Source organism: Seriola dumerili, unplaced genomic scaffold, assembly GCF_002260705.1.
Source record: "Seriola dumerili isolate Sdu_G_001 unplaced genomic scaffold, Sdu_1.0 BDQW01000315.1, whole genome shotgun sequence".
In the NCBI taxonomy this organism is placed as follows: domain Eukaryota; kingdom Metazoa; phylum Chordata; class Actinopteri; order Carangiformes; family Carangidae; genus Seriola; species Seriola dumerili.
Window position 1 is genome coordinate 113,637 of NW_019174570.1, and position 24,901 is coordinate 138,537.

Below are 24,901 nucleotides of genomic sequence, written 5' to 3' on the forward strand. Positions count from 1 at the left end.
ACCTGTTACTTTCCCTGTGAACGTCCAGAGTTACAGGGAAGGAACAATAAATGAAATGAATTCATCCGACAACAGAAAACAGTGGAACTCTGGGAAACTAAAAACTGTAAACTTCCTGTTGTGTTCATGTGTCTGTCTGCTGTTTGAAAAACCAAACAGACAAAACACACAGTGATCAGATGTGTTATAGTTGAACAAATAAAGAATCAACAAAGTGTCTGAATAACACAAACAAATAGAAAATCATGTTCTAGCCACGACTGGTACGTCACTTATCAACAATAACATTTAACACAGAGACTCAAATGTGAGAAACTGAATTTAATATTTTAATTTGTCTTTAATGTTTGATCCTTTAAGTCTTTTATTTTCTTAATCAGATGCAACATTCAGCTGAGTAATTAAATAATATAATAAATAATAATCAGATCATCATTTCAGTCAAAAGTTCAGATCAGATGTGACAGTAAATTAAAAATCTTTCAGCTTTTTGACCGATGCTCAGAAAAAGTCATTTTATAAAGGAAATGATTTATTGAGAAAATGTTCGATAATGGAAATAATCATTAGTCGCAGCTTTATCCTCAATAAAACACTTGATATTTATACACCGACCTTGAAATAGACTAAACTTTTATACTGAAACATGAGGACCAGTCAAACCTGCACCAGTAACAACCAGTGTTTAACTGGTCAGGGTAACTAACCAGTGTGGTCCCAGCTCCTCAGCCATCAGCCGTCTGTCTGTGTCGTATCCATCAAGAGCAGCTCTGTCGTCCTCCCTCTCTCAGCCTCAACTCTCTGTCTTCACATTACTGACTCTCTCTCATGACTTTCTATTTTCTTCTGTCCCTTGATAAGTGCCCACAGCGACACATCACTCTGCCGCTCTGTCGGAGCCCCGCTCGGCTTTCCTAACAGGGAGCACGCTCATCATAATCTACTGTGGGTGATGTGCCGACTATTCATGAGTGCCTCACACAACCCCACGTCAGAAAACCACAACTGTCCCTTTAAAAGCTGCTGTGATGTTAAAGGATAATTGGGGTGATATCCTGTATTGTTCTGGTGCAGATCCAAAGCAGCGCTGAGTGTCTCCTGCTGTCCGGCGAAGCCATTGTTGTCCAGAAACTGTTAATGCACAATCACTCACTCCAGGAGCAAATGTGCCTTAATCCGCCGCTGAAAATAGTCCCAAACAAAAGCCTTCTCCTGTTCGTCTGATAAAAACGACAGTGATCAGCTGTTTCGGTAAATGACTGAACCCTATTAAAGAGTGAAGCTGTACATTTGTCTGACATGGTGTTGCTTTGGCTCTGCACATGAGGAAACATGTAGAATGATGTCAGACTGACGCTGTAAGTGTTTGTTGGTTGACGCTGCAGCGGCTCTTCACACGTTTGTATGAATATTCTTTCTAAGTGGAGGAGGTGATGACAGCATCAGTCGGTCTACACTTTAGTTCAGGCAGTCACCTACTAACTGAACTGATCATGAGATAAGATGTGTCAGGATCTGGGCGGTTTAACCTCTCAGAGACGCCATCTTTCCTCCCCCCTCCTCCCCCCTCCTGTATCCTGTAGGTAGCGTCTCTGGAGTGCATCTTTGACGGCTCTACAGCGTTAGGACAGCATCACCCGGAGCTCCCCTCCCCTACGTCCTCCACCCTCTACCCCCACGGAGAGGACAGCCCCGTCCCCTCCTGCTCCTCCAACCCCTACCCCCCGATCCAGGTAACGCCGCCCCCCTCCCCCCCTCCCATCCAGTATCACTTCAGTACAGATGTATTATTTATTCTTCACATCTCCATCAAATGTTCATCCATTTCAGAAGAGAGACGTTCATCTCCTCATCAATCTACTGCACTTACACTCAAAGAAATCCCACTGAGAAAATGTTCCGTGTCCAAGCTATATTTTCAAAATTGAGAAAGATGATTTCCACGCAGATATTTCAATTCCTGATATTCACTTATCATCACATCCAGGAAAACCAGATAACGGATCGTTTTGTCGTTTCTTTGTTTCCCTCTTTCTAAATGGTAATCAGGAAACCAGCTGTTTCCTGCTTTTGGTTTTGTCATTTGATGAAGTCCTACTGACTTGTAGCGCCACCATGAGGTTGACATTTGAGGCTTTGAGCGAAACGTCTCCAAAACTGTTGAATGGATTGCGATGATTGGTTGTGATTGGTTCAGAGGTTCATGTTCCCCTGTGGATGAACTGTAATAACTGTGGTGACTCTCTGACCGTCATCAGGTCCAACGCTTTGGTTTATGATCAAACACCTGCAGAACTAATGACGTTCCCATCAGCCTCAGCTGCTCTTTGAGTTTACTGCTAATTAGCTAAACGAAGATGGTATATTAACGTGCTAACTTTAGCATGTTGAGCATTTGACATGCTGTGAAGTGACTGTAGTTGTACAATAACTCGGAGCCGTGCAGTGTTTGGTCTACTTGGGAGTCAGAGTTAACATCAGACCAAACAGCAGCTGGACAACTGTTTGGTCAGTGAGCAGGAAGTCCACGCTGTCATTTCACCGGTACAGTCACCTGCTCTGGCGGCAAGGCTGTGGTGGAGAAATCTCCACATCCTGCTCTTCATTGTTTCCGCCACGTTTGATCTGCGGCAGCCGCCCGGCCCTGGACTGACGTCAGCAGGCAGTTATCTCCGCCACCGTATCGCAATGAATGGATCCTTACATCCCACAAAGACACTAACGGCTGGGAGGACGTACTGTACACTCCTTTTTTGTATTATTCCTTTCATTTTTTTTCATCTCTTCCTCCGCCTTTCGCTTGCTCTCCTCGGCAGCACCATGGCAACACAGGAGATGAATGCCGACAAAGAAAATCCTGACGGCAGGAAAATGGAGGAGGAGGAGGGGGTTGAACCTGCAGAGAAGGACAAGGACAGATTTAGTGAGGCTTTCTGTAACAGGGTTGGGGGAGTTGTAGTTTGGGGGGGGGGGGTGATAGTAAAATGCAGAGTAGCTGGCCTTCTGTTCGTCCCCAACAGAAAGATTTACAGCAGCTCTGATGTATATTTAGCACCAAGACAAAGGATTCAGAGGCCATGAAATGACTTGTCACTAATGTTTCTTCTCCATCGTCTCATCTCTGCTGCTACACTTCATTCCCAAATGCGACAAAGGATGATGGGAGGGCAGGCCGACTCTATTTATAGCCAGTCAGTCATGGAATATCAAGGAAATCATGGAATGTCAGGAGGCGTATTCCAGGCAGGGAAGATCAGGGAAATTTAGAATCAGCAGGACGTGGTTTCTTGTTTCGTACATTGACTTTTCAGACGATGCACATTTCCAGAAGAGTAACACAGCTCAACAACATTACATTGGCCCATATTAAAGAGGAAAGAACCTATTGTCAGTCCAAGTCGGGCTGTGCCATGTGACCAAAATCTCATATTCTGATCCAGCTCATTTCATATCCAGATAACAATACGTATCATGATGTAAATTCAATGAATGCATCGCATGTTAGTTTGGCATTTTGTACCTCAGGTCAAGTGTTTGAACCAACTCACTAAACCCCCGTGTAACTGTGTAAATTGGAGCCACATCTTTGCAGATGTAAATTGCATCTTCTGGATTCTTTACCATACATGGTTCCACGGGCAAAAGCCTCTTGTGGCGTCTGAGTCCGGGGTTTGTTTTGAGCACTCGACTGTACTTTTGTGGATCTCATCCGGAGACTCTCTCCTACTGTTTGACATCAGTCTTGCGTAGTTCGTAAAAGAGGTGAGATGAAATGATTATCTTTAGCTTTTAGCATTTTACTGACTGTGTTTTTGTGATCATAATTTTCTGTGACACTGGTCATACTGAACAGATACTTTGGTCTCTGAATCACAGGAGTTGAGCCTACTTGTGATAAATGCATGAACCGGGCTCCAGGCTACCAGCTTTCTCTGTTGGTCACACCCTGTAATTTTTTCTTACAGCATGGCATTTATCAGTGATGAATAGTTGTCTTAATTTGCATACTGTCCATTGATATAAGGATTGACGGTGAGACTTTGGGGTAAACTGAAGGCAAAGTTTGTGTCTCTGCTCTTTTGGAGGAAATCCAGTTTTGCTTCATTCATTAATTGATTTCAGAGAAGCAGTTTTGTAAGGGAGTAAATGAGGCTCAGGTGCTCGGGATCAACAGCTATATAGAACTGGGTGTCATCTGCATAGTGATGTAAATCAGTGCTTTTCCTTGGGACTGTGACCCGAGCTGGCGACATATAAGCAGAGGACCCAGGAGAGAGCCCTGTGGAACCTCATGGATTTTCAGTATTTGTGACAGTGTTTTGGAATGAATGGCTTCTTTAAACTAACTCTGCTCTCAGCTTCATGTTAGAAACAAACAAGCACAAAAATATCCACAGAGTTTGGACAGGCTCAACCTGAACATCAAAGGGCGAGAACTTCCTGGAAATTTATCACACACCTTTGTTAATGTATGAAAACAAGACCGCCCACTCTGTGGACCGCACACCGATCTTACTCAGAGTTACTCAGAGATGAAACACGAGAATCTTTTAAAGCAACTTCCAACTCTCTTGTCGTAGCTGATACCAATCTATGGATGAACTATGACATGAAGACTTACACGTATAAATACCTGTAAGTTTCATTTTTTGAAGGCAATTAGAAGCACTGCAAAAAAACAAAAACAAATATATATATAAATAAAATAACTTAAAAAAAAAATGTAACCCAGTTCAGCCTGAACTACATCGAGCACAAGCTCATGTGTTGTTTACATTTTTATCAGGAATTAAATGGTATTATATTTGTTTTTTTAATTACTTTTTAAATTCTTATATTTTTAATGTTTTTTTTTTTTTTTTTTTTTTAACATATTTTATGTTTTAAATTAATTTAATTTGCCTCCAGAACTGCGTACTACAGAAACGTAATGCATTAACTTGAGAAAAACTAATTCTGCTCTGTTTTTCTGAATTAAAAAGATCATTATTTCAGAATTATGTTAATTAAAAAAAAAAATCTTAGTCAAGTAAAGTAAAAGTTTTCTTTAAAAAAAAAAAAAATCTTATGTTTTTCTGAATTAACAAGATTATTTTCTCTTCTGAGATAATTGTTTTGTTAATTCAAAATAACCAACATGCAGCAGAATGTTGTTTTCTTAAGTGACTGCATTAGGCTTCCGTAGCGTACAGAGTTTGAACTAACTGCTAAAGTCACCACTGACTAACAGCAGCTTCCTACATGAAGTTCCTCTGACTCCGATCAGCCGGCGTGACTCGACACATCACCACGCTGTCCGTCACAGCCGTGATCACTCAGCAGTTTTCTGGTGCGAGTTTCCCCTGCTGACTCATTTTTAGAAAGGGACTCAAAGTCTGAGGACTGAAGTAGGACAGAGGTCAGCTGGACCCCCCCCCCCCTTCCCCCCCGGGGCTGAGAACCAGAAGGGAGGAGGGGGAGGAAGAGGAGGAGGAGGAGGAGGAAGGAGCTGCAGAGAGAAGACATCAGAGGACTAACTTCCTCCCTGTCTGCTCTCTCTTTAAACACTGTCTCTGTCGTCTCTCCGTCCTTGTCAGCGCTGCAGTCTGCTGTTCGCTGTCTGCTTCAGACAGACGGAGGCTGGACGACCGGCTGCTCTCTCTCCGCCTGCTAAGCGATGCTCTCTCACCCCGGCAGGTTAATCCGCTCCCCCCGAGGCTCCTCTCTCTTTTTCCAGTCAAGTCTGGCGTGTAACGACTGCCGTTCACCGGCTCACGTCTCCCGCCGCTGCTGCTCGTGAACTAAACGGAGGAGGACGATCTCGGCGTGTGTCGGCTCCTCCGTCAGCTCCTCTGCAGCCTCCCTGTTTGTGTCTGTGAGGAAGAGGAGAAAGAGGAAGGAGGAGAGGGGGGGGGGGACACAAGGTGGAGTGAAGCCCCCCTCCCATCGTCTGCTCTCCAGCCAGCACCACCTCTGCCACCCCGCAGCCTGCTGCAGGAGCGAGAGGAGGCGCAGAGGAGGCGACACACCACCTCCACCTTCACAGCAGCAGCAGCAGCAGCAGCAGCAGCAGCAGCAGCAGCAGCAGCAGCATGCTCAACTCTGTGTGGTACGCCAAAAAGATGGGCCGCCGCATCATGGGCACCCTGAGGAGAACCAAGCGGCTCCACCGGCGCCTACTGGTAGGTCACCCCCCCTCCACCCCCCACCCTCCCATTCATAAAAAGAAAAAATCCTCCTAAAGGTGAGGACGTAGGGGGAGGTGCTGCACCGCTGCTCTGTGTAGTGACTCATTTTCTCCAGCGTGTACATTTCATCATGCTCAGCTCTGACCGCTGTGTGTTGTTGTAAATGTTTCGATCGGTGTGACGCTGCTGGATGAGGCAGATGTGGAAAAGTTGCAACAGGAGATCTGCTGCTGCTGCTGCTGCTGCTGCTACTGCTGCTGCTGCTGCTGCTGCGTCATGTGCTGGATCAGGATTCATGCAGAACCCTGCACATCTGGTCCAGTCCTCCACCGCAGGTCTCCAGACCCTCATCCACTGTCCCATCCTGAAGCAGTGTGGTGTCAGCGCCATCATCAGATACATGAGTGGAAGCATGAGGAGTGTGTGTGTGTGTGTGTGTGTGTGTGTGTGTGTGGGTGGGAGATCTGAGGTGATTTGTTGATAAGGCTGCAGCAGCAGCTGTGAGCAGGTTATTACGTCGGAGCTAAATGTGTCGGAGCTCGCCGCCGTCTAAACGTGAGATCACTGTGTGTCGTTACATCTTGAGGAATCGAGGACATACACACACACACACACACACACACACACACACACACACACACACACACACACACACAGCTGAATGTTCCAGAGCGTTCAGCAGCTGTGGGTCGTATCAGATTAGCAGAACGATGGAGTCTCCCTCGTCTCAGACTGTGGTCGTGTTTCTGTTGATGTTCAGGTTTGGTTCTGGACTCCGTCACACACACCTGTGCAGCTTTTCATAAATCTGTGTGTGTGTGTGAACGAGGCAGCGTGTCGATGTGGAGAGATTTACCTGCATAAACAGCAGCATCATGTTCTGGGCAGATGTGAGGAACCCCTGCAGTAGCACATGCCTTCCCCGGCGTTGCCTAGCAACCTCCAGGCTCCTGACACGCAGTGCTACCCCACCGCCTCCCTGTTTACTGCCTCACACACTCACATTAACATACATGAACGTGGAGGTGCTGAGGAGGACGACATCACCGCTTCAAAGTTTTCTAATGATCTTCAACTCTGTCTGAAAGCAGAACAGATGTTTCACAAGACTCGTATACGAAGTAATGTAGCGAGTGTTTGAAAGGTTTATAACAGCGTTATAACTAAATCAATCTCCGTCCAGGCTAACACACCTGAACACACACATACCTGAGCACTCACCTACACTGAGCATGTGCGAGCCGGTGTAAACAGGAAGTAGATCGTCTCCTCTGAAGGAGGAGCAGCAGAGACAGCTGTAGCATTAAAACAGAGAATGTAAGTGAACAGCAGCTGCTACAAAGACAACAAGTCCAGTAACTCTGTCATTCATCATCATGTTGTATTCACCACTGGTAGTCCAGGCTGATGAGAGCCAATCAGGAGAGACCGTGGCTGTGACCTCATCATTTAGCAGTGCGGATGTAGCCTCAGAGAAACATCTGTAAACAGCCTCTGTCCACTTCCTGTTCAGCAGCAGACAGCTTCAGTCAGAGAGCAGCTGGTGGAGACCAAACATAGAGCTAACACATGAAACATCATGTTGATGTGTAACAGCTGGATGTGGAGACAAACAGCTGTTTAGTCGCAGGTTCAACATGTCAACTTGGTGATATGTTGCTGTTATTTAGTTAATTTATTTATGTAATCGGGACAATATAGTTCCAATAGAGTTTATAGTTTATAGCTGTTGCTAATTTCCAACTCTTGACCCTAGTTGGGTTTTTACAGTGTAATTACATTTTTTTTTCTTCCCCTCCTAACCCCAAATATGGCGTTAATCTGAGGCTCCAGCTGAGTTAGTGTTTACCCACACTGTGTTTACGTGTTGTGGAGGAGCTAAACAGGCTGAAGCCTCAGAGCTCGTCCACTTGATTTGTAGCTCTGCTCATTTTAACCGAAGACAAACTTTAACATCCACTGGAAGGAATCGGAGCTAGAAACACTTCCGTGGTGTTACACAGAATCTCTTAAAATGTTTCCTTAGTTCAGGAAAAACGTTAAGTAATTCACAGCAGTAAAATTCTACTGTTTCCATGGAAACTCTGTGTTTGCTGGCATTAGCTTGTGACACTTTTGGGAAGCAGGTCACATTAAAGAAGTGCGCTGTTAACTCATCAATCATTGAGCTTTGGAGAGTCGAGGCTGCAGTTCTAGACGGTCGAACCTGTGATGTTGAATCAGTTCCTCGTCGTCAAGGGTCTGTTGGGTTCTGCCTCTCTTCCTGGGTCGTGTTCATGTTCTTCATCTATCACCATAAACTCAGTCGTGTTGCAGTTAAGACGGAGTCAGAGGGACCTTGAGGTTTTTCCTTAGTTTGGTCGCTAAGGTCTTTTGTTCAACAGTTTTACTGACTTTAAGTGATTCCTTAAGTAAAAGACTAAGATCAGGAGAAAACCTTCAATACTTAAGTGAACGTTTTAAGGAAACTTTAAGGAGAAGACTGAAGGTGTTTTGTGCGACTGACCCTGATTCTTATGTTTGGAGAGTTAATGTTTCTCATCACTTGACCTTCGTAGGTTTAGTCGCCATGGTCACAGAATTCATCATGAACTGACCCAGAGTCAGAGAGCGAGTGGATGGAAGCTGCTGAGTGACTGAGTCGTCCCTCAGGTTTGAGTCTTGTAGCAGGTATTTTCTGACGCAGGTGCTCATCTGTCGAGTTTCACTTTTCACTTCACCTCTGCATCTAAAGTAGGATAGTTGTGCGACCTTTGCTTTGATGTGTAAATTCATTTCCTTCCTCTGTCATTGGAGCAAGGCACTAACAGGGGCGGGGTTGTTGGTTCCTCCGCAGTGACACTGTGTTCCCTGGTGGTCTGTGTGCAGGTGTGACGGGCCTCTGAGCTCAGATTGATGACTGTAATCTGTTTGGTGTCTCGTCAGGCATGGCTCGCCGACAGCGCCGCTCCTCCACCTGCAGCCTGCCGCGGGTTAATGACCCGTGAAACAGCTCGCCGTCAGCCCGGAGCGAACGAGCCAAAGATCTACACGTGCAGACCGTGTCATCACATCTGATCAGCTCACACCAGCTGTTATTTATGTGATGTAGCATTTAAAAGTTAAAAAGTGGCTGAGAGAGGTGAAGGTTAACTGATGTTCTACCTCCGATGTTTGATAAATGTCCTCAGGTGATGTCACCTGAGTCAGTGTGGGTGGGGCCTGAAAACAAGACGTTTTCTCTCCTACAGTCTGTTCGCTCTGCTCCGGTTCAGTTGATGAGGTTGTAAACTTGTAGGTTCAGTTTATTTTCACACATAGAAAAATTCAAGTGAACCAAAATGCATCATGACAAACCAGGTGAGAACGTTCTCTCCTCTGATTGGTCAGATCGTCTGGAGCAGGAAAGTAAACACAGGAAGAAGGTGACAGGGACCGTCGAGCTCCTGGTGGGGTCGGATCCAGAACAAGCTCATGGCTGTCAGATACATTAGCCACTACTAGCATCACAATGTGCTACTGAAGTGTCCAGCAGCATTGTGGGTAATGTATGCGGCAGGTGTTTTCTGTTATGCTGTCTGAGTGTGATGATAAACCCGTGGAGGACTTTGACTGTAGTTGTGTTTGGACTCTGTTGTGACAGAACAGGAAGGAAAGAAGACTTGGGTTGTATCCAGTTTTCCTTTAATGCTGGTGATGCTGTGCTCACCTGCTGCTCACCTGCTGCTTTTACTCTTTGGTTACAATTTGCCACTTCCTGTTGTTCGGGGCGGGAGGGGTGGGGTTACACCAACATCAGGATTTAACTCTGACTGGGCGCTCTCCTCTGGCAGCTTGTCAACACGCTGTTGCAACAATTTTTATTCCTCTGCCCGGCGACAGTCAGAGCAGCGGCCATTTTGTTTTCAGGTCGTCCGTCCATCCCATTCCCATGGACACGATATCTCAGTAACACCTTGACACAGACATTCATGTGAACCCAAGGATGAACTGATTATATTTTGGTGGTTAAAAGTCAAAGGTCAAGGTCAGTGTGACCTTGATATATATAATATTTACTCTGTAAATGAAAATAAAAACAAAAACCAGTAAGAAGAGTAAAATATGAGAGAATTAATTCAAAGCCAAATGAAATAATTTTCAGCTGTGGTTTAAAACTGTCCACTGAACTTTTAGCTCTTTTAGCTCCTGGCAGGTTTTTCTGTATTTTTGGAACATAGTCAAAATAAAAGCTGCATTGCCTGTTTTCTTGTGTGGAAGCAAGCAGTAGAAAATTTTGAACTTCCTGTCAGAACTTTTCAGAATTAAAGCTCACAATAGCTTGACTAGGAGAAATGTAAAAGAAAAAAAAGCGTTCTTGCGCTATTATTTTGTAAGAATTGCACAAGAGGAAGTGATTCTGTGGGTAACTGACAGGTGTATTGTAGCAGCAGGCGTCATTAGATAAGTATAAGAAGCATCTTCAGGTAGATTCTCTACATTATAGCTAATATATATATATGTATATACATATATATATATATATATATATACATACTGTATATATTATAGCTAATACACCAGATATTATTACTGACGGAGCAGTTGGTGAACACACTTGCATCTTAACATGAGCTCTAACTCGTGTCTTCTTCCTTGTCGCTGCACACCTTTCCTTGAATGTCCACCTCTCCCTGCACGTGCTAATCTATAGGTCTTGGTTGCTATGGTCCCTCCCCTGGTTGTGTTTTAAAATATTAAGGTTTAATCTGACCAAACGTTCTGTGAAACAAGTGTACTGACATTTAAAAGCCTGATTGCTGACCCCATCAGTGTCGCTGCTCTGTAAACCTGTGTTGTGTGGTCGGTGCTCGGAGCTGCAGGTGTGTGTTGACCTGTGTGGCCTGTAGGAGGAGCTGCAGACGTGCAGCAGCAGCAGAGTCGGCCTCTAATCCTGATCCACGGCAGATCCTCGCTGTGGCTGTGTGCTGCTCCTCTCAGTGAGGAGTCAGACTTCAGCTGGAAACACTGGATGTGCTGATGATGAAGCGGTGAGGGGGTGTCAGTGTCTGTTGGTTCACACACTGTGACGTGTTCAGTGCAGTTTATCGTATCGACTCGCTCTCTAAATGCTGTGTTTGTGTTCCTGTTGTCATGAATCATGTGGATCACTTTCCACATTCCTGCACATTTCATGCTCCTGGTCGATTCTCATCGAGCCTGCCAAACAATAACTCGCTTTATTGTTCACATGACAATTTAATACATCAGAGATGATGCGGACATGGAGCAGATCAATATATTTTGACATCGTGGATGGGGACGAGGCGTTCAGGGACTGTGGGTATTGTTTATTTTGTGTTGTGTGTACAGATGAAGTGTTGAGTCTGGGACTCGGCTTGTTTTTCCTGTGGATGCTGGAGAGGGAAAGATCTGGAAACGCTCCTCCCACCAAAACACAGCTCTCCTCCTGGATTTTAAATCCACTTATGAAATCAGACCTCTGTCCAACTGCACAGCGCCTGTTGTCATGTCAACGCTCGTATATGGGTTATTCTGGGGCATATTTTATGCTGTTTAAATACTTTGCCCATTTATAATTTACCCAGCAGAAAGACTGGATGCTATCAGCCCGACCTGAGCCTCCTGTAGTAAACCAATCACGTCTCAGCAGAGCTGTTCATAGTTCCAACACTAAAATTATATATTTTCAGTATAGAACCAATACAGATATTGATATTCTATTGATATGATGAACATTTTTCGACAAAAACCAAATGTTGTTTATGAGGATTTTTGTGACCAAAACATTTAGTGGTTTTATATTTTAGTCTGGTTTATTTATTCTGATGGACGAGCTGTTTCGGTCAAAAACTCATTATTAAACGTATTTAAACTTTAAACTTATTCAGTCATTGTTTTTTTATGGTTTAAGACTTTATTAAGTGCTGATAGTAAGAAGTTTGGCTTGTTTTGTCAAATTCTGTTGAGAAACAACATTGTGTTTTTTTGTGTATAAGAAAATGTTGATATTCCTCAAACTAAGTTTTGTTTGTTGTTGGTAACAAATTTGTCTATTGAGAAATTTCCAGCTTCACTCACCAGAGGGTAAACCTTTTTTATTTGAAGGAGCGGGTGATCTCTCCTCTAGCGCCTCCTCAGGACAAACTTTACATTTTTAGTTCCACTACTGGAAAAGCTCTAAGAGTGAAACACTGTCACGTCCTGGTGACAGACATGGTGGAGCTTCAGGACTGTCGGTGTCTGGTCTGTCCACACTGACTAAAGTTAACCCTGTACATCTCCTACCTTTGAGCACCATCATGTAGTTTTATTTTGAAAGAAATCTGCTCATTTTCATGTTTAGTTTTTGTTACTTAACAATCTGGAAACAAAAACCAAAAATGAGACGGAGCACATGAGCAGCAGCAGCTGCTGGTTCAGTCCTGAAGAGACGACTGTCGGGATTTAAAGCCGCTGCAGCTTCCTGCTAACCAGGAGTCCTCGTCGCATTCCTCCCTCGCTGCTGACGCTGACATGCACGCCGTTGTGTCTGAATCCGGGGGCGACATTGATTATTCATGCACCCAGTGGAGTGGCCCCCCTCCCCCCACCCCACTCGTGCTGACATGTGCCTCGCTCACTGAAGCCGATTAATTGGCAGGGGAATGAGAGAAGACGAGAGGGAGGGTGTCACAGAGAGAGTAACTGACGAGGGAGGGGTGAACGGAGAAAGAAAAGAGGAGTGTTATTGTGCTTTGGTGGTGGAGGGAGGTGGTGGAGCCTGAGTAACAGGATCGAGTTTGGATCTGTTGCCGTCACGCCGCAGAGACCGAACAAGCCCGTCCAGATCAGAAGGACCTATCCATCATTTATTATTTAACCACCTCCTCCTGCAACCGGGAATCTCCTCCAAGAAGATGACCACACATTACCCCCGACAGGAGTTCACCTCCAAGGCCATGAACGGCGCCGAGAAGAAGCTGCCGCGGGTCAACATCAACTTGCAGGAGTCAATCGCCCACCTGCACCCGCTCCAGAGGCAGCACGCCATCGAACTCCACCGACAGCAGCAGCAGCAGCAGCAGCCGAATCATCCACAGGTCCAGGCGTCTCTGTCCACTTTCACCACCTGCACCGTGCCGGCGTCCTGCCGAGCTCGTAGTCGATTCCTCAACCTGCGGGATAGCGTCAAGAAAAGCCCGACCAAGAGTACGGCCAAAGTCATCAGCAGCAGCCACGCAGCCAACAGGCCAGAGATTCCCTGGGTGCCCTTCGCCTTCAATAAGGTACTTCAGCCTCAATGACGTCTGACGTGCTTCTGTAAGAAACTGGAGATGTTTTGTTTTTATTCAGTGTCCGTGGTACTGAGACGTTTCATTCGTTGCGTTTGTTTGTTGTTGTCAGAAAATAGTGTAACATTGTTTTAAAACCTACTGAAGTTTTTCTAGCACCACGTTGTTGGCAATTGTTCGTAGCACAAAGTCCATACCAAAAAGAACTCGGGTATTTAGGACAAGTCGGTGTCAAAAGGTACTGAAGGATTTGTTCCGCTGAGTTGATACCAAAAAGTACCAGGGTTCATAATGAAGAGTATGAAGTTTCACTGAGTCTGCTGAAGCTCAAAGCTCCAGGTGGGCGTCATCGTTACTTTTATTACCTGTATGTTTGTGGGGAAGAAGGTCCGGTTCTGTCCGGCCTCTGCATGACCTGGACCTTCTGCCAGAGGTTTCTGATGGTGAACTGGACGCTCTGGATCACGGGTGTGATTGGACTAGTCGACTCTGGCCTGAATCTGTTTGAGTTGTTTCAGGACGTCGCGGTTGGACTTGGTTGGTGTTGTGGTGCCACTTGAGGTCATTGCTGCTGTGTGCCAGGGAACTTCTCTGTGACTGGTTGGTTGTTGGTGAGGATTGTACTTTTCATAGATTGTGTTGTTCTGAAGTTGATGGTCTCTTTGCTTCGTTCAGGACCTGGTCACCAGTTGACCAACCTCTCAGGTATTGATACCTCAAAGTAAAATACTGTAGTAAGTAAGTAAGTATTCATCACTCCAAGTTAGTGACAAGAGCTACTGAAGTTTATCGCACTCAGTATCGTCCTCCAGCTCTGACAGCTGACACTGATAACTGCTCACTTTCAAACAGTAGCTCCAGACTTCAGTCAAAGTTTTCCCTCCTTTAGACTGTGTTTGATTCATCACAGGGTCTTGTTCGATAAAAAGGATTTGTAGAAACAAATGTTTGTGTTTGTCAAAGTCAGAACTGACACACCTGTTAATAAGACTTTGAGAAAACCAAACTGAAAACTGCTGTTTTGGTTTTGTTCTTGTGTCTGCAGCAGCGTCACAGACGTCGTGTTGTTGGTGGTCACTGGCTGCACATGTACAGCGTTGTGGCAGCAGTGTGTTTGTGTGCGTGTCAGATTGAGTTACTACAGTGTGTCAGTTTATGGAGAATCAATAGAGAAAGTCCACGTGTGTCCCAGCAGCTGAAAACAGGAAGCTCATCATCTCTCTGCTCCGCTCATTAAACATCCTCCATCACTTTCCAGCAGCTCTGTCTTTGTTTTATTTCTTCCTCTTGTTGTTTTTAATCAGTTTGGCTTTTTTCCTTTATTCTTCTACATGCAGTAGATGACGATGCTGTGTACAATAATTATCATGTGATTGGTTTTAGAGCTGCTGCTAACAGTCACTTCCATTAAAGAGTCACACTGATGTTTCTGCTGTCTGCAAGATCAGTGAACGTGTCTGGGAATAAGAACAAGAGAAGATGTGTTTGAGGTTTCTGTCAAACAGGTGAAAGTGTCAACAAACGAATGTGCTCTGTGTTCTGACTAATAAAAGCATTATTATTATTTTAAACTGTAAAATGTAAGAACTTGTAATTGTTGTGAAAAAGCTTTAGATATCTGTTGTTTGTAAAGTTGATCATCTTTGTGTTAAGTGATTCTTCATTTAGTCTCTCTAGTGATGCGTTCAAATGTCCCTCAGTGATTCAGCTTACTGAGATATAAAGGAGAGAAGATCAGGTATTTTTTCTCACTTAATGACTTCAATCAAATATCACATCTGTTAATTAATCTGCTGATGATTGACTGATTGATTTATTGGCTAATTGTTAAATCAACAGTTTTGGAATCATTTCTTTTGGACCCAGTTGTCCTGGTTAGCTCATGTCTCTCTGGTGTCGATGGTCAAAGATTCTGTGTGTGACAGGAGCGCTCACTCTCACCCATCAGTCTGGTTAAATTCCTACAGAAACTCTGTCCTCTGCTGCGTTTGTCAAACCCGTTTGAATTCTTTGGGAGCAATTAAGCCCCATTATCAGCGGCTCTCTGAGCGGCGCTCCAGATGTAGGGCTGCTGGATCGATGCGGTCGATGTGAGCGGCTAATTTTAGCGGCTGTTTGTTTTCCATGGGCTCCGGGTTCTGCTGCTGCAGCACAACAATTAAGCCTCTTCGAAACACACAGCGGCGTTTCCTGCCAGCAGCTTCGCGAGGTCCCGCTCTTACATAACAGAGGTCACAGTGTCGAAGGCCGCCTCACGCTCACTCCTCTTTATTGTGCTTCAATGTGTGAACCAGGGTTTTAAAGTGAAGCCACAGTCACGTACCAGCAGTTTGGTCACTTGAGTTATTGTGAAATGATTTTCTGGTGTAGTAGTTACCAGCTGTTCTAGATGAAGCGGTGGAGTCACTTTCCCCTCTGAATCTCCCTCCAGTTTAAAACCAAATATTAAAATTAATATAAATGTATGTGGCAGCCTCCTGCTGCTGTCACGTTCACCATCTTTGGTCAGATCTATTTATCTTGTCTCCCATTAACTGAACCTGACCCGAGGGTTAAAACCACTGATCTCACTCATCTGCTGCTATTTTTTTTGTTTTTTGTTTTCTTTAAATATCTAATGTTCATATATGAAATATATGCATATGTAAAATAAATATCTAAAAATCTTTCTCACAACTTTAGCAAACCACAAATTATGAGACATGTTTTTCTGTTTGTTTTTGGGTGCTGCTGGTCAGCACAGGTGTCACTGATTAACATGTTACCGTGGTAACATTGGTCTTAGACCTGAGTTAGTCTGGGGGTGAAACAGTGTGACATCAGACTGATGTGGACCAGTGGCAGGTGTGACGGCGTTGGTGTTGGGAGTCAGCAGGAGATTAGTGATAGAAAATAAAACCTTGTGTGATCTTTACAACATTTTCTAAACCAGTGTGGAACTTTTTTTTTTTACTGAAGTTCCTTTAATGTCAGTAATGATAATCAGTCGATCATCACTGACATGAGGCATCTGAGCTGAAATTACAGTTAAAGATATTTATCTGTATATTCTGTTTCTGTTGATGTGTTTATAAACTACTGACTGTGAATAATTAAAAATAAACTAGAATCGCCTCCTCTTGTATCCCTCCGCCACTCAGACTAGTTCCGGGTCACGTCCCTGTTTATCCAGAGTCACAAAATATGAACCGTTTTGTCATAATTTCTGTGAAGGTGTGAGTTGTGGCTAAAGTGTTTTGTGAGGTCACACTGACCTTGACCTTTGACCTTTAGCCACCAAAATCTAATCAGTTCATCCTTGAGTCCAAGTGAATGTTTGTTTCAAATTTGAAGAAGTTCCATCGAGGCGTCACTGAGATATTTCCATGAGAAGGAGACGGACGTGGTCGTCTGTCCCTCCCCCCCGAGGACGAACCCCTCACATTTCATTGACCCCGTGACCTTTCATCGTCAGGATGAACTCAGAAATCAGACCTGAAATCAGTGCTGCTGTGGCACATTGCTGTGACAGTTGTGCAACTGACCTTTGACCTTTGACCATGTGCGCTGATGTCACCGCTGAGCTGTCGGGGGTTAATACTCTCTCCTCTCCCAGATTGAAATATCTGCTGCTTTTCAATAATCACCAAAAGGACATTCACCCCCTGCTGAGACTGAGCCGAGGGACGGAGGATTTAACACACACACACACACACACACACACTCACACACACACTCAGGTCAGATAGTGTGGCTTTAATCTTCTTAGAGCAGCAGATGGGCGGAGTTTGTCGCATCAGGAATTGTCCGGAAAGTGTCAGGAAGTCTGTCAATCACTGCACGTCTTCGTGTGATTGGCCGACCTCTCTGACCCTCTGTGGCCTGTGTGTGTCAGACTCCACCCACCTGGCACCTCGGTGTGTTCAAAACAAACAGACACACGACATGGACACCCGTCAGTCAACATCCTCCTCCTCCTCCTCACTGTTCATCTGTGCTGCACTGTGTTTGTCTAACCTTTGACCCCTCACCATGCTATTGTTCAGCAGGCCGAAGCCGCCCCGCCTTCCTCTCCCATAATCCCTGTGATCCCAATCTCGCCAATCCCAGCCGAGACCACCGTCATCCCTCCGACGTCACAGGTTTTTTTGTTTTCTCTTTTTATTTTCCTCCACCTGTCTTTTCCTCTGTGCTGCATCTGTCTGTTCGTCTGTCTCCTCCTTCATGTGGCTGCTCGTCTTTCTGCCGCCGTCACCGCCGCCGCCGCCACGCAGCGTTTTCACTCCCATGTCTGCCGTCCAGCTGTGGCTCTGATGAAGTGAGCAGATTAGAGATGCACACAGTGGGAGAAATGCCACACTCCCCCCATTTGACTTTTAAGAGCCCATCTGGCTCCTCCCGGGCAGAAAGTGAGCGACGAGCGAGAGAGGCAGACAGGAGCAGAACGAGTGAGTGAGCGAGCGAGTGAGTGAGTGAGTGAGCGAGTTAGGGAGAGATTGATTTTGAGGCTAGAAGAAGAAGAAGAAGGAGAGGAGTCTTTCCATCCTGCTGGACTTTGATGTCGGTTGATTTCAGGCTTCTTGCTTCACAGTGACATGCCGCCATGTTGATAGCGCTCGCTCGCTCTGTCCTCGCTAATCTCTGCTCAAATCCACGGCTTCCTGTCCTGTCCTCAGTTGGTCTGTAGCATCATGAGGAGAGTGAGTCTCTTTCATTTGCTGCTTGGGTTCAGTGTGTGGTGTTTCTGTAGGGGTGGAGCTCAGTGGGAGGTTGCTCAGGTTTTGTGTTTGGATGCTGATTGAATGGGAGGTGTGTGTGTGTGTGTGGGGGGGGGGGGGGGGGGGGGGGGGGGGGGCGGGGGGAGGGGGGGGGTCAGTTTGTGGGGGGGTGTTTCTGAGCGAAGACGTCTCCTCTGACGCTGTGATGTCTCTTCTCTCCTCAGGCCAATCCTCCCCCTGTGGTGGTCAACACCGACAGCCTGGACACGCCTCCATACGTGAGTTCAACTTGTTCACCTGCTCAGACCAGACTTTTATTTTGAAGGTCAATGTCTTAGCCTGATAATCAGAGCGAGTCACTGTCGCTTCATCAGAGGATCTGCAGAAACATTTCATCCAGTCTCAGAAGGTTTGAAAAAGAACATTTCCTGCTTCCTGCTGCAGCTTGTGAAGGTCGTTTCACCAGAAACCTCAATGAATATTATCGTGACAGAATTCAGCTTTTTTAATTCTTTATTCTTTATTATCCTGCTGCTGCTGCTCTGAGTCCAGGTTCTGTCCATTTAATCAATTATATCGTTAGGAATTATTGTTTTATGCTGAAAAACTGTGAGTTAATGATGATAGATCAGCTGATGGCGAGGAGGCAGGTGTTTCTATTTAACAAGGTGAACCTGTGGAAACATGTCTGTGGTTCACAACAACACACAGTCTGAAGGTTCAAACTCTGTGTCCTCTTCAGCTGAGAAGATCAATCACCTGTTGTTTATTAACGTGACCTAACAGGTAACTGATAAATCGTGTGTGTGTGTGTGTGTGTGTGTGTGCGCGTGTGCAGGTGAACGGGACGGAGGCTGACTATGAGTACGAGGAGATCACACTGGAGAGGGTAAGACGACGACGAGCGGCCGTCCTCCTGGTTTCTGGAGCTGAGACTCCGACACGTCTTTACGAGCTGCGGTCCATCACTCCACTCACTTCAATGTTCTTTTAAACTCTGAGGACGAACTGGTGTCTTTACCAAACCTACAGACTGTACTTTAAATATAGAAAGTGTCCAGATGCTTCAGGCTGAGGACGTGATGAAGAGTGTGATGCAGCTGTGTTTGAATCTTTAATCTGCCTGTGGTGAAATCTTTATTATTATTATCATCGTCCTAATTCAGCTGAGCGCCTTCATGTGCAGCGTACTGTAAATAAGAAGAGGCTCAGCCAGCTGAGTCCTACAGGAGCTGCAGCCTGTCTGTCTGTCTGTCTTGTCTTGTCTTGTCTTGTCTTGTGTGTCTGTCTGTCTGTAGGCTCGTGTGTTTTTCATATGTTAACGTGCGTGTGTGAACGTGGTTTAATTGTGTGTGTGTGGGGGGGGGGGATTATCTCACCAGTTGCGTATTAAAATCTGGTGAGATTCTGTAACCCAGCACGAGTTTCATTGTCGTCTAAATACATATGTAATACGGCATTTATACTTTATTTAATCAGGAAGTCATATCTGAGCTCTGAGAAAAGTTTAATTATCTCAGAATTATCTCGTTAATTCAGAAAATCTTTCTTAGAATCCTGAAATAATTATGTTGTTGATTCAGAAATATATATATATATATATATATATATATGATTATATATATAATTAAAATTGATTATTATTAATATAATAATATATAATTATTCCAGACAGATGTGGCGTGATATCTGAAGGCTGTCCTACCAAGACTGGTATTTACTACAGGAACATATAAAGTCAGCCAGTCCTGAGAATGTGTATTAAAAGTAGAATTAATCCGCTGCTGAAAATAGTCCCAACAAATGCTTGTTTGTTGAAAACCACGCTAATCAGCTGATTGAGTAAATTACTGAGACTTTAAATAATGAAACTTGGGATTTGTTGATGATAATAATGTAGAATAAAACCACACGAGTCCTTTAAATGTGAATCTACTGTAGCCTGTTCACTTCACTCAGAGAAACATTCTTGATATTTTGTGTCTTTGACGTATTAAACGTCACTGACGCCAAAGTCTAAAAACAGAAACATGTCGACATGTAGAAGTTTGTATATGATGCAGATGTAGAGAAACTTTCTTTCTTTGTTCTTCTGTCAAAACAAGAGAAACAAGAAACAAGAAATACATCTGTTCATGAGAAAAAGATTATTCCACCACTAACATCAGACTGATCCTACGTCTTTGGTTGCCAGGGAAACTCGGGGCTGGGCTTCAGCATCGCCGGCGGCACAGACAACCCCCACATCGGTGAAGACCCCAGCATCTTCATCACCAAAGTCATACCTGGAGGAGCCGCCGCCCAGGACGGACGTCTCAGGTGGGACAACTCACACACACAGAGGACGAGAGGACACATTGATCTTAAAGACCTGGTCCTCAACTATGTGACAGAGTGCGGAGTCCCTCAGATTAGACTGGAGACGTCACAATACCAGGATATTCGTTAGTCAGAACCAATAACACTGAAATACCCCACACACACACACACACACACACACACACACCTCCATATAGTCAGTGTACAGCAGTAGTTTACACTGAGTAACATGGAGACAGTCAGTCAGTGTTATGTTTTACTGAACAGTAACGACTGTAGCTGCTAATGTTGTGAGCACCCAGCTCACGTAATGAGCTCTCGCTATGTTAACCTAATCAGCTAACGTCAACATAACAAGCTAACATTAACCTAAACAAGCTTATTTTACAGCTAATGTTAACCTTAACAAGCTAATGTTAGCCTAAATACGCTAACATTGACACAAAAAACAAACTAACGTTAACCTAAACAAGCTAACATTAACCTAAACAAGCTTATTTTAAAGCTAATGTTAACCTTAACAAGCTAATGTTAGCCTAAATACGCTAACATTGACACAAAAAACAAACTAACGTTAACCTAAACAAGCTAACATTAACCTAAACAAGCTTATTTTAAAGCTAATGTTAGCCTTAACAAGTTAACGTTAACTTAACAATCTCATGTTAGCCTAAACAAGCTAACATTAACCTAACAAGCTAACATTAGCATAAACAAGTTGCTGATGTGTCAGTGTTGTGTTCACAGTTTGTTTTCCAGTCAGTTATTACAGGACTGTGTGTGAGGAGTTTTTTTAAAGTCTGCTGTTGAAGCCGGTGTCTTTTTACCCAGAACCCCCTGCAGTGTCCCACTGCCTTTCACTGCTTCATTCATAATGCATCAGCCAGAGTCTGACTCACCTGATCCAGGTGATGATGATGATGATGATGGGCGGTGGGCTCTCAGGTTGCTTTAGAAGTGTCTCAGGTGTCTGAAGGTTCAGGTCAGTTCCAAACAAATAGAGTCAGAGCGAAACAACATGTTTAGAGCAGGAAGAGTGAAACCAACAGACGAACCACTTCCTCCCAATCACTTCGCTTTGTTTCTGTCAGGAACAATAAACACGTTACACACATGTCCAAACCTGGATAAACACACACACCGCTTTACTGGATTAAAATTACTGTTCACACTAAATTATTGGTATTGTGTAACACAAAAGTAAGATTAATGTAAAATTAATAAAAAGTAACTCTACATCGTATGGAGGACCAGCAATGTGACAGGAAAAGCAATCAAACATTTCCTTAATTTCATATTTTTAAAAATAGGGATTTTAAAAAGAATTTATAAATGAACGATTAATCTGTCAGTAAATATTTAAGATTTAGACATAGATCTACAAAAACATTATAAAACTCTCGTTAAATAAAAATCTGCCTGTGGGGAAATCTTTATTAAAAAAACATATAAATACATTTATTAATTCATGAATAAATAATAGAATTTAATTTAATTTGAAAAGGCATTTTAGCTTTACTCAATTAGCTAATCAATTTGCCTTTGTCATTTAGCTTTTCTGCTAACTAACCCACTGGTTAACTTTTCAACCAATCAGAGAGCTTGTTACATCCCATGGCCAAATGGGATTGTTTAGCCTGGTTTTAGAATATCACAGAGAGGCTAACAGGAGAAGCTAAATGTTTTACAATTCCTGTTTTTAATGACAGGTAGGAAAAGCAGTTAGGAAAAGGAAGAGGGAATCCAGGAATGTATTTATTATTTATTGATCAATTAATTCATGTATTTATAAATTTTTTATTTAATGAGAGTTTTATTCTGTTTTTGTAAATCCACTTTTAAATCTTAAGTATTTATTGATGATTAATCGTTCATTTATAAATTCTTTTTACAATTCCTGTTTTTAATGCCTATTTAAATAAGAAATTATTTTATTTATTTTATTTATATTTATGTGTGTGTGTGTGTGTGTTTCAGGGTGAACGACGTCATCCTGAGAGTTAACGAGGTGGACGTTCGAGACGTGACCCACAGCCGAGCCGTGGAGGCTCTGAAGGAGGCGGGCTCTCTGGTGCGACTCTACGTCCGCAGGAGGAAACCCGTCTCTGAGAAAGTGATGGAGATCAAACTGGTGAAAGGACCCAAAGGTAACGAAAGTGTACAGAGCGCCGTTCAGTTTAAACATCCAGTCAGACAGAAGGTGAACTGAGGCGTGAAGCTGGAGGTCGGTGCTGTAGCTCCTGATGGAGACGTGGACGTCTTCTGTGAAATCCCTCAGGGCCTCATGATTATTCAGACAAGAGCCCAGGCTCGAGAACTAAGACTCAGTTTCCACGGAAACATCCTGAAATGTGTTTGTGTGCATCTTCGAGCCCTGATTTGTGTTAAATTGCGGCAGCACCGTGTTTCTGTCTCTTCCTGATCCGCCCCCTCACTCTGGGTCCTGGTCCCGGTGTGTTGCAGGTCTCGGCTTCAGTATAGCAGGCGGAGTGGGGAACCAGCACATCCCGGGCGACAACAGCATCTACGTCACCAAGATCATCGAAGGCGGAGCGGCACATAAAGACGGGAGGCTGCAGATCGGAGACAAACTGCTGGCTGTGAGGACTCACTCTTCTGTTTATGTCTCAGGCTGCTGGTTTCTAAGATTATCATTGTTTCACTGAGGTTGTTTCAACGAGACTCTTGGTCTGAAAAGGTTTTTTATGATCCTAAGCCTCTTTAAAAATGTTAATGAGTTAATAAGGTCGACGCTCGTGGCTGGTTTTATTTAATTTGACAATAAATAGTTTTCTTGGATTGAATTCAGACCTCAGGGAACACATCAGTAACCAGTGCTGAGGGTACGAGTTAGCAGGGCTGCTGAATATGGCAAAAATCATAATCAGGATTATTTAACACGATTACTCACTGACTTTAGAAACTCCACGTAACTCCACTTTATCAGAGGCGATTTCATGTCTGAGCAGTTTTAGATTTTACCTTCTGGTCTTTACCCCCCCCCCCAGGTGAACAGTGCTTGCCTGGAGGAGGTGAGCCATGAACACGCCGTCACTGCCTTGAAAAACACTCCTGACGTGGTCTACTTGAAAGTGGCCAAACCCAACAGTGTCTTCATGAACGACAGCTTCGCCCCGCCCGACCTCACCAACTGTGAGTGACCACTTCCTCCTTTTCCTCCCCCTCAGGAACATCAGCGTCCCTCCCATCAGCTGTGAGAGGTTTTACTCTCCAGTTTAAGTGTTGAGGAGGAAACACGAGCTCCGGTTAACAACACGTAAAGCCTCCATATGTCGCTGTTCTTCAGGTCCTGAGAACTGACAGAGATGCTACAGACTTCTGTCAGTTCAGTTAACAGTGAATGACCCATACACAAATGTAATACATGTACATACATTGGATTTCCATATATGACGTATATGCACATATAAAATAAAAACATATAAAACCTATTAGAAACTTCTATGTAAAACTATCTATGTATATATGCTTATATTATATACATATGTTACATAGATGTTCATGTTATATATTATACTATTTTTATTATTATTATTATATTATAGGAGAGACATGTTTAAATTTAATGTGAAATGAATCAGAAAAAACATACATAATCACAGTTTTAAATGTATGTTGTTTTTAATAGATGCAATGTATTATACAGGATAAAAATTCATCACATAGATATTTTTGATTTATGTACATATACAAATTTTACTATGCATATTTCATATGTTATACTTATATCTTCATATATCCAGAGGACGTATATAAGTGATAATAATATATCCCCTTATAGGAGACATGCACACAGCCTGTATTCAGAAACTGAGCCTTAAAACCAGCCGTCAGGACTTCTGGAACTTTGTGATGTCACAACAAAGCAGTCACCAAGCCCCGCCCACCAATCAGAAGAGAGGCTCAGAGCCTCCTCTCTTCTGATTGGCTCACTGACCTGTTGTTACTAGAGCTCCGGAGAGAAGCCTGAGAGAGGAGATGTGAAACTATTATTTTGGATCAACACTTCAAATAAAATGAAAATAAGAAGAAAATATGGAGCTTTAATGATCTGTGAGGAGCTGGTTTCCTGTGGGTGTGTCACTAAAGTCCAGTCTGAGCAACAGAAAGACCTCACTCATGATGTGAGTCTGAACATGGTGTAACTCAAACCCTGAGAGAGTCTTCATCAGTTCGTCCTCTCCGAGCGTCTTCCTCACTCGGGACATGAAGTCTTATAACGCCACACAAACCGGATTAGCAGGTCCTGGTTCAGATGTGGCCCAGCTGACTCTGACCCTGACTTAGTGTTGAATCCAGCAGGGACCGCAGTGTGTGTGTGCGTGTGTGTGTGTGTGTGTTTGTGTGTGTGTGTGTGTGTGTGTGTGTGTGTGTGTGTGTGTGTGTATGTGTGTGTGTCATTCATCATACAACACGTTTCAAAGTCGAGACGAGGCAGGACTCC

At 44.0% G+C, this 24,901-nt stretch overlaps 1 protein-coding gene across 12 annotated transcripts in view; it reads left to right on the forward strand.

The window, feature by feature from the left end:
* LOC111231758 (discs large homolog 1-like protein) overlaps window positions 1-24,901 on the forward strand; it is a 101,361-nt gene that overhangs the window by 56,708 nt on the left and 19,752 nt on the right. For 5 of the 12 annotated variants that reach the window (XM_022758983.1, XM_022758986.1, XM_022758987.1 and 2 more), the window contains 7 exons: window positions 1,584-1,733; window positions 18,342-18,395; window positions 18,956-19,006; window positions 20,312-20,436; window positions 22,414-22,583; window positions 22,900-23,036; window positions 23,445-23,589. In XM_022758983.1, coding sequence (XP_022614704.1) covers window positions 1,584-1,733; window positions 18,342-18,395; window positions 18,956-19,006; window positions 20,312-20,436; window positions 22,414-22,583; window positions 22,900-23,036; window positions 23,445-23,589 — 832 coding nt within the window. Of the gene's footprint in view, window positions 1-1,583; window positions 1,734-17,445; window positions 17,542-18,341; window positions 18,396-18,955; window positions 19,007-20,311; window positions 20,437-22,413; window positions 22,584-22,899; window positions 23,037-23,444; window positions 23,590-24,901 lie in introns of those variants that run through there. The other 7 variants (XM_022758989.1, XM_022758990.1, XM_022758992.1 and 4 more) reach the window with 4 other exon arrangements.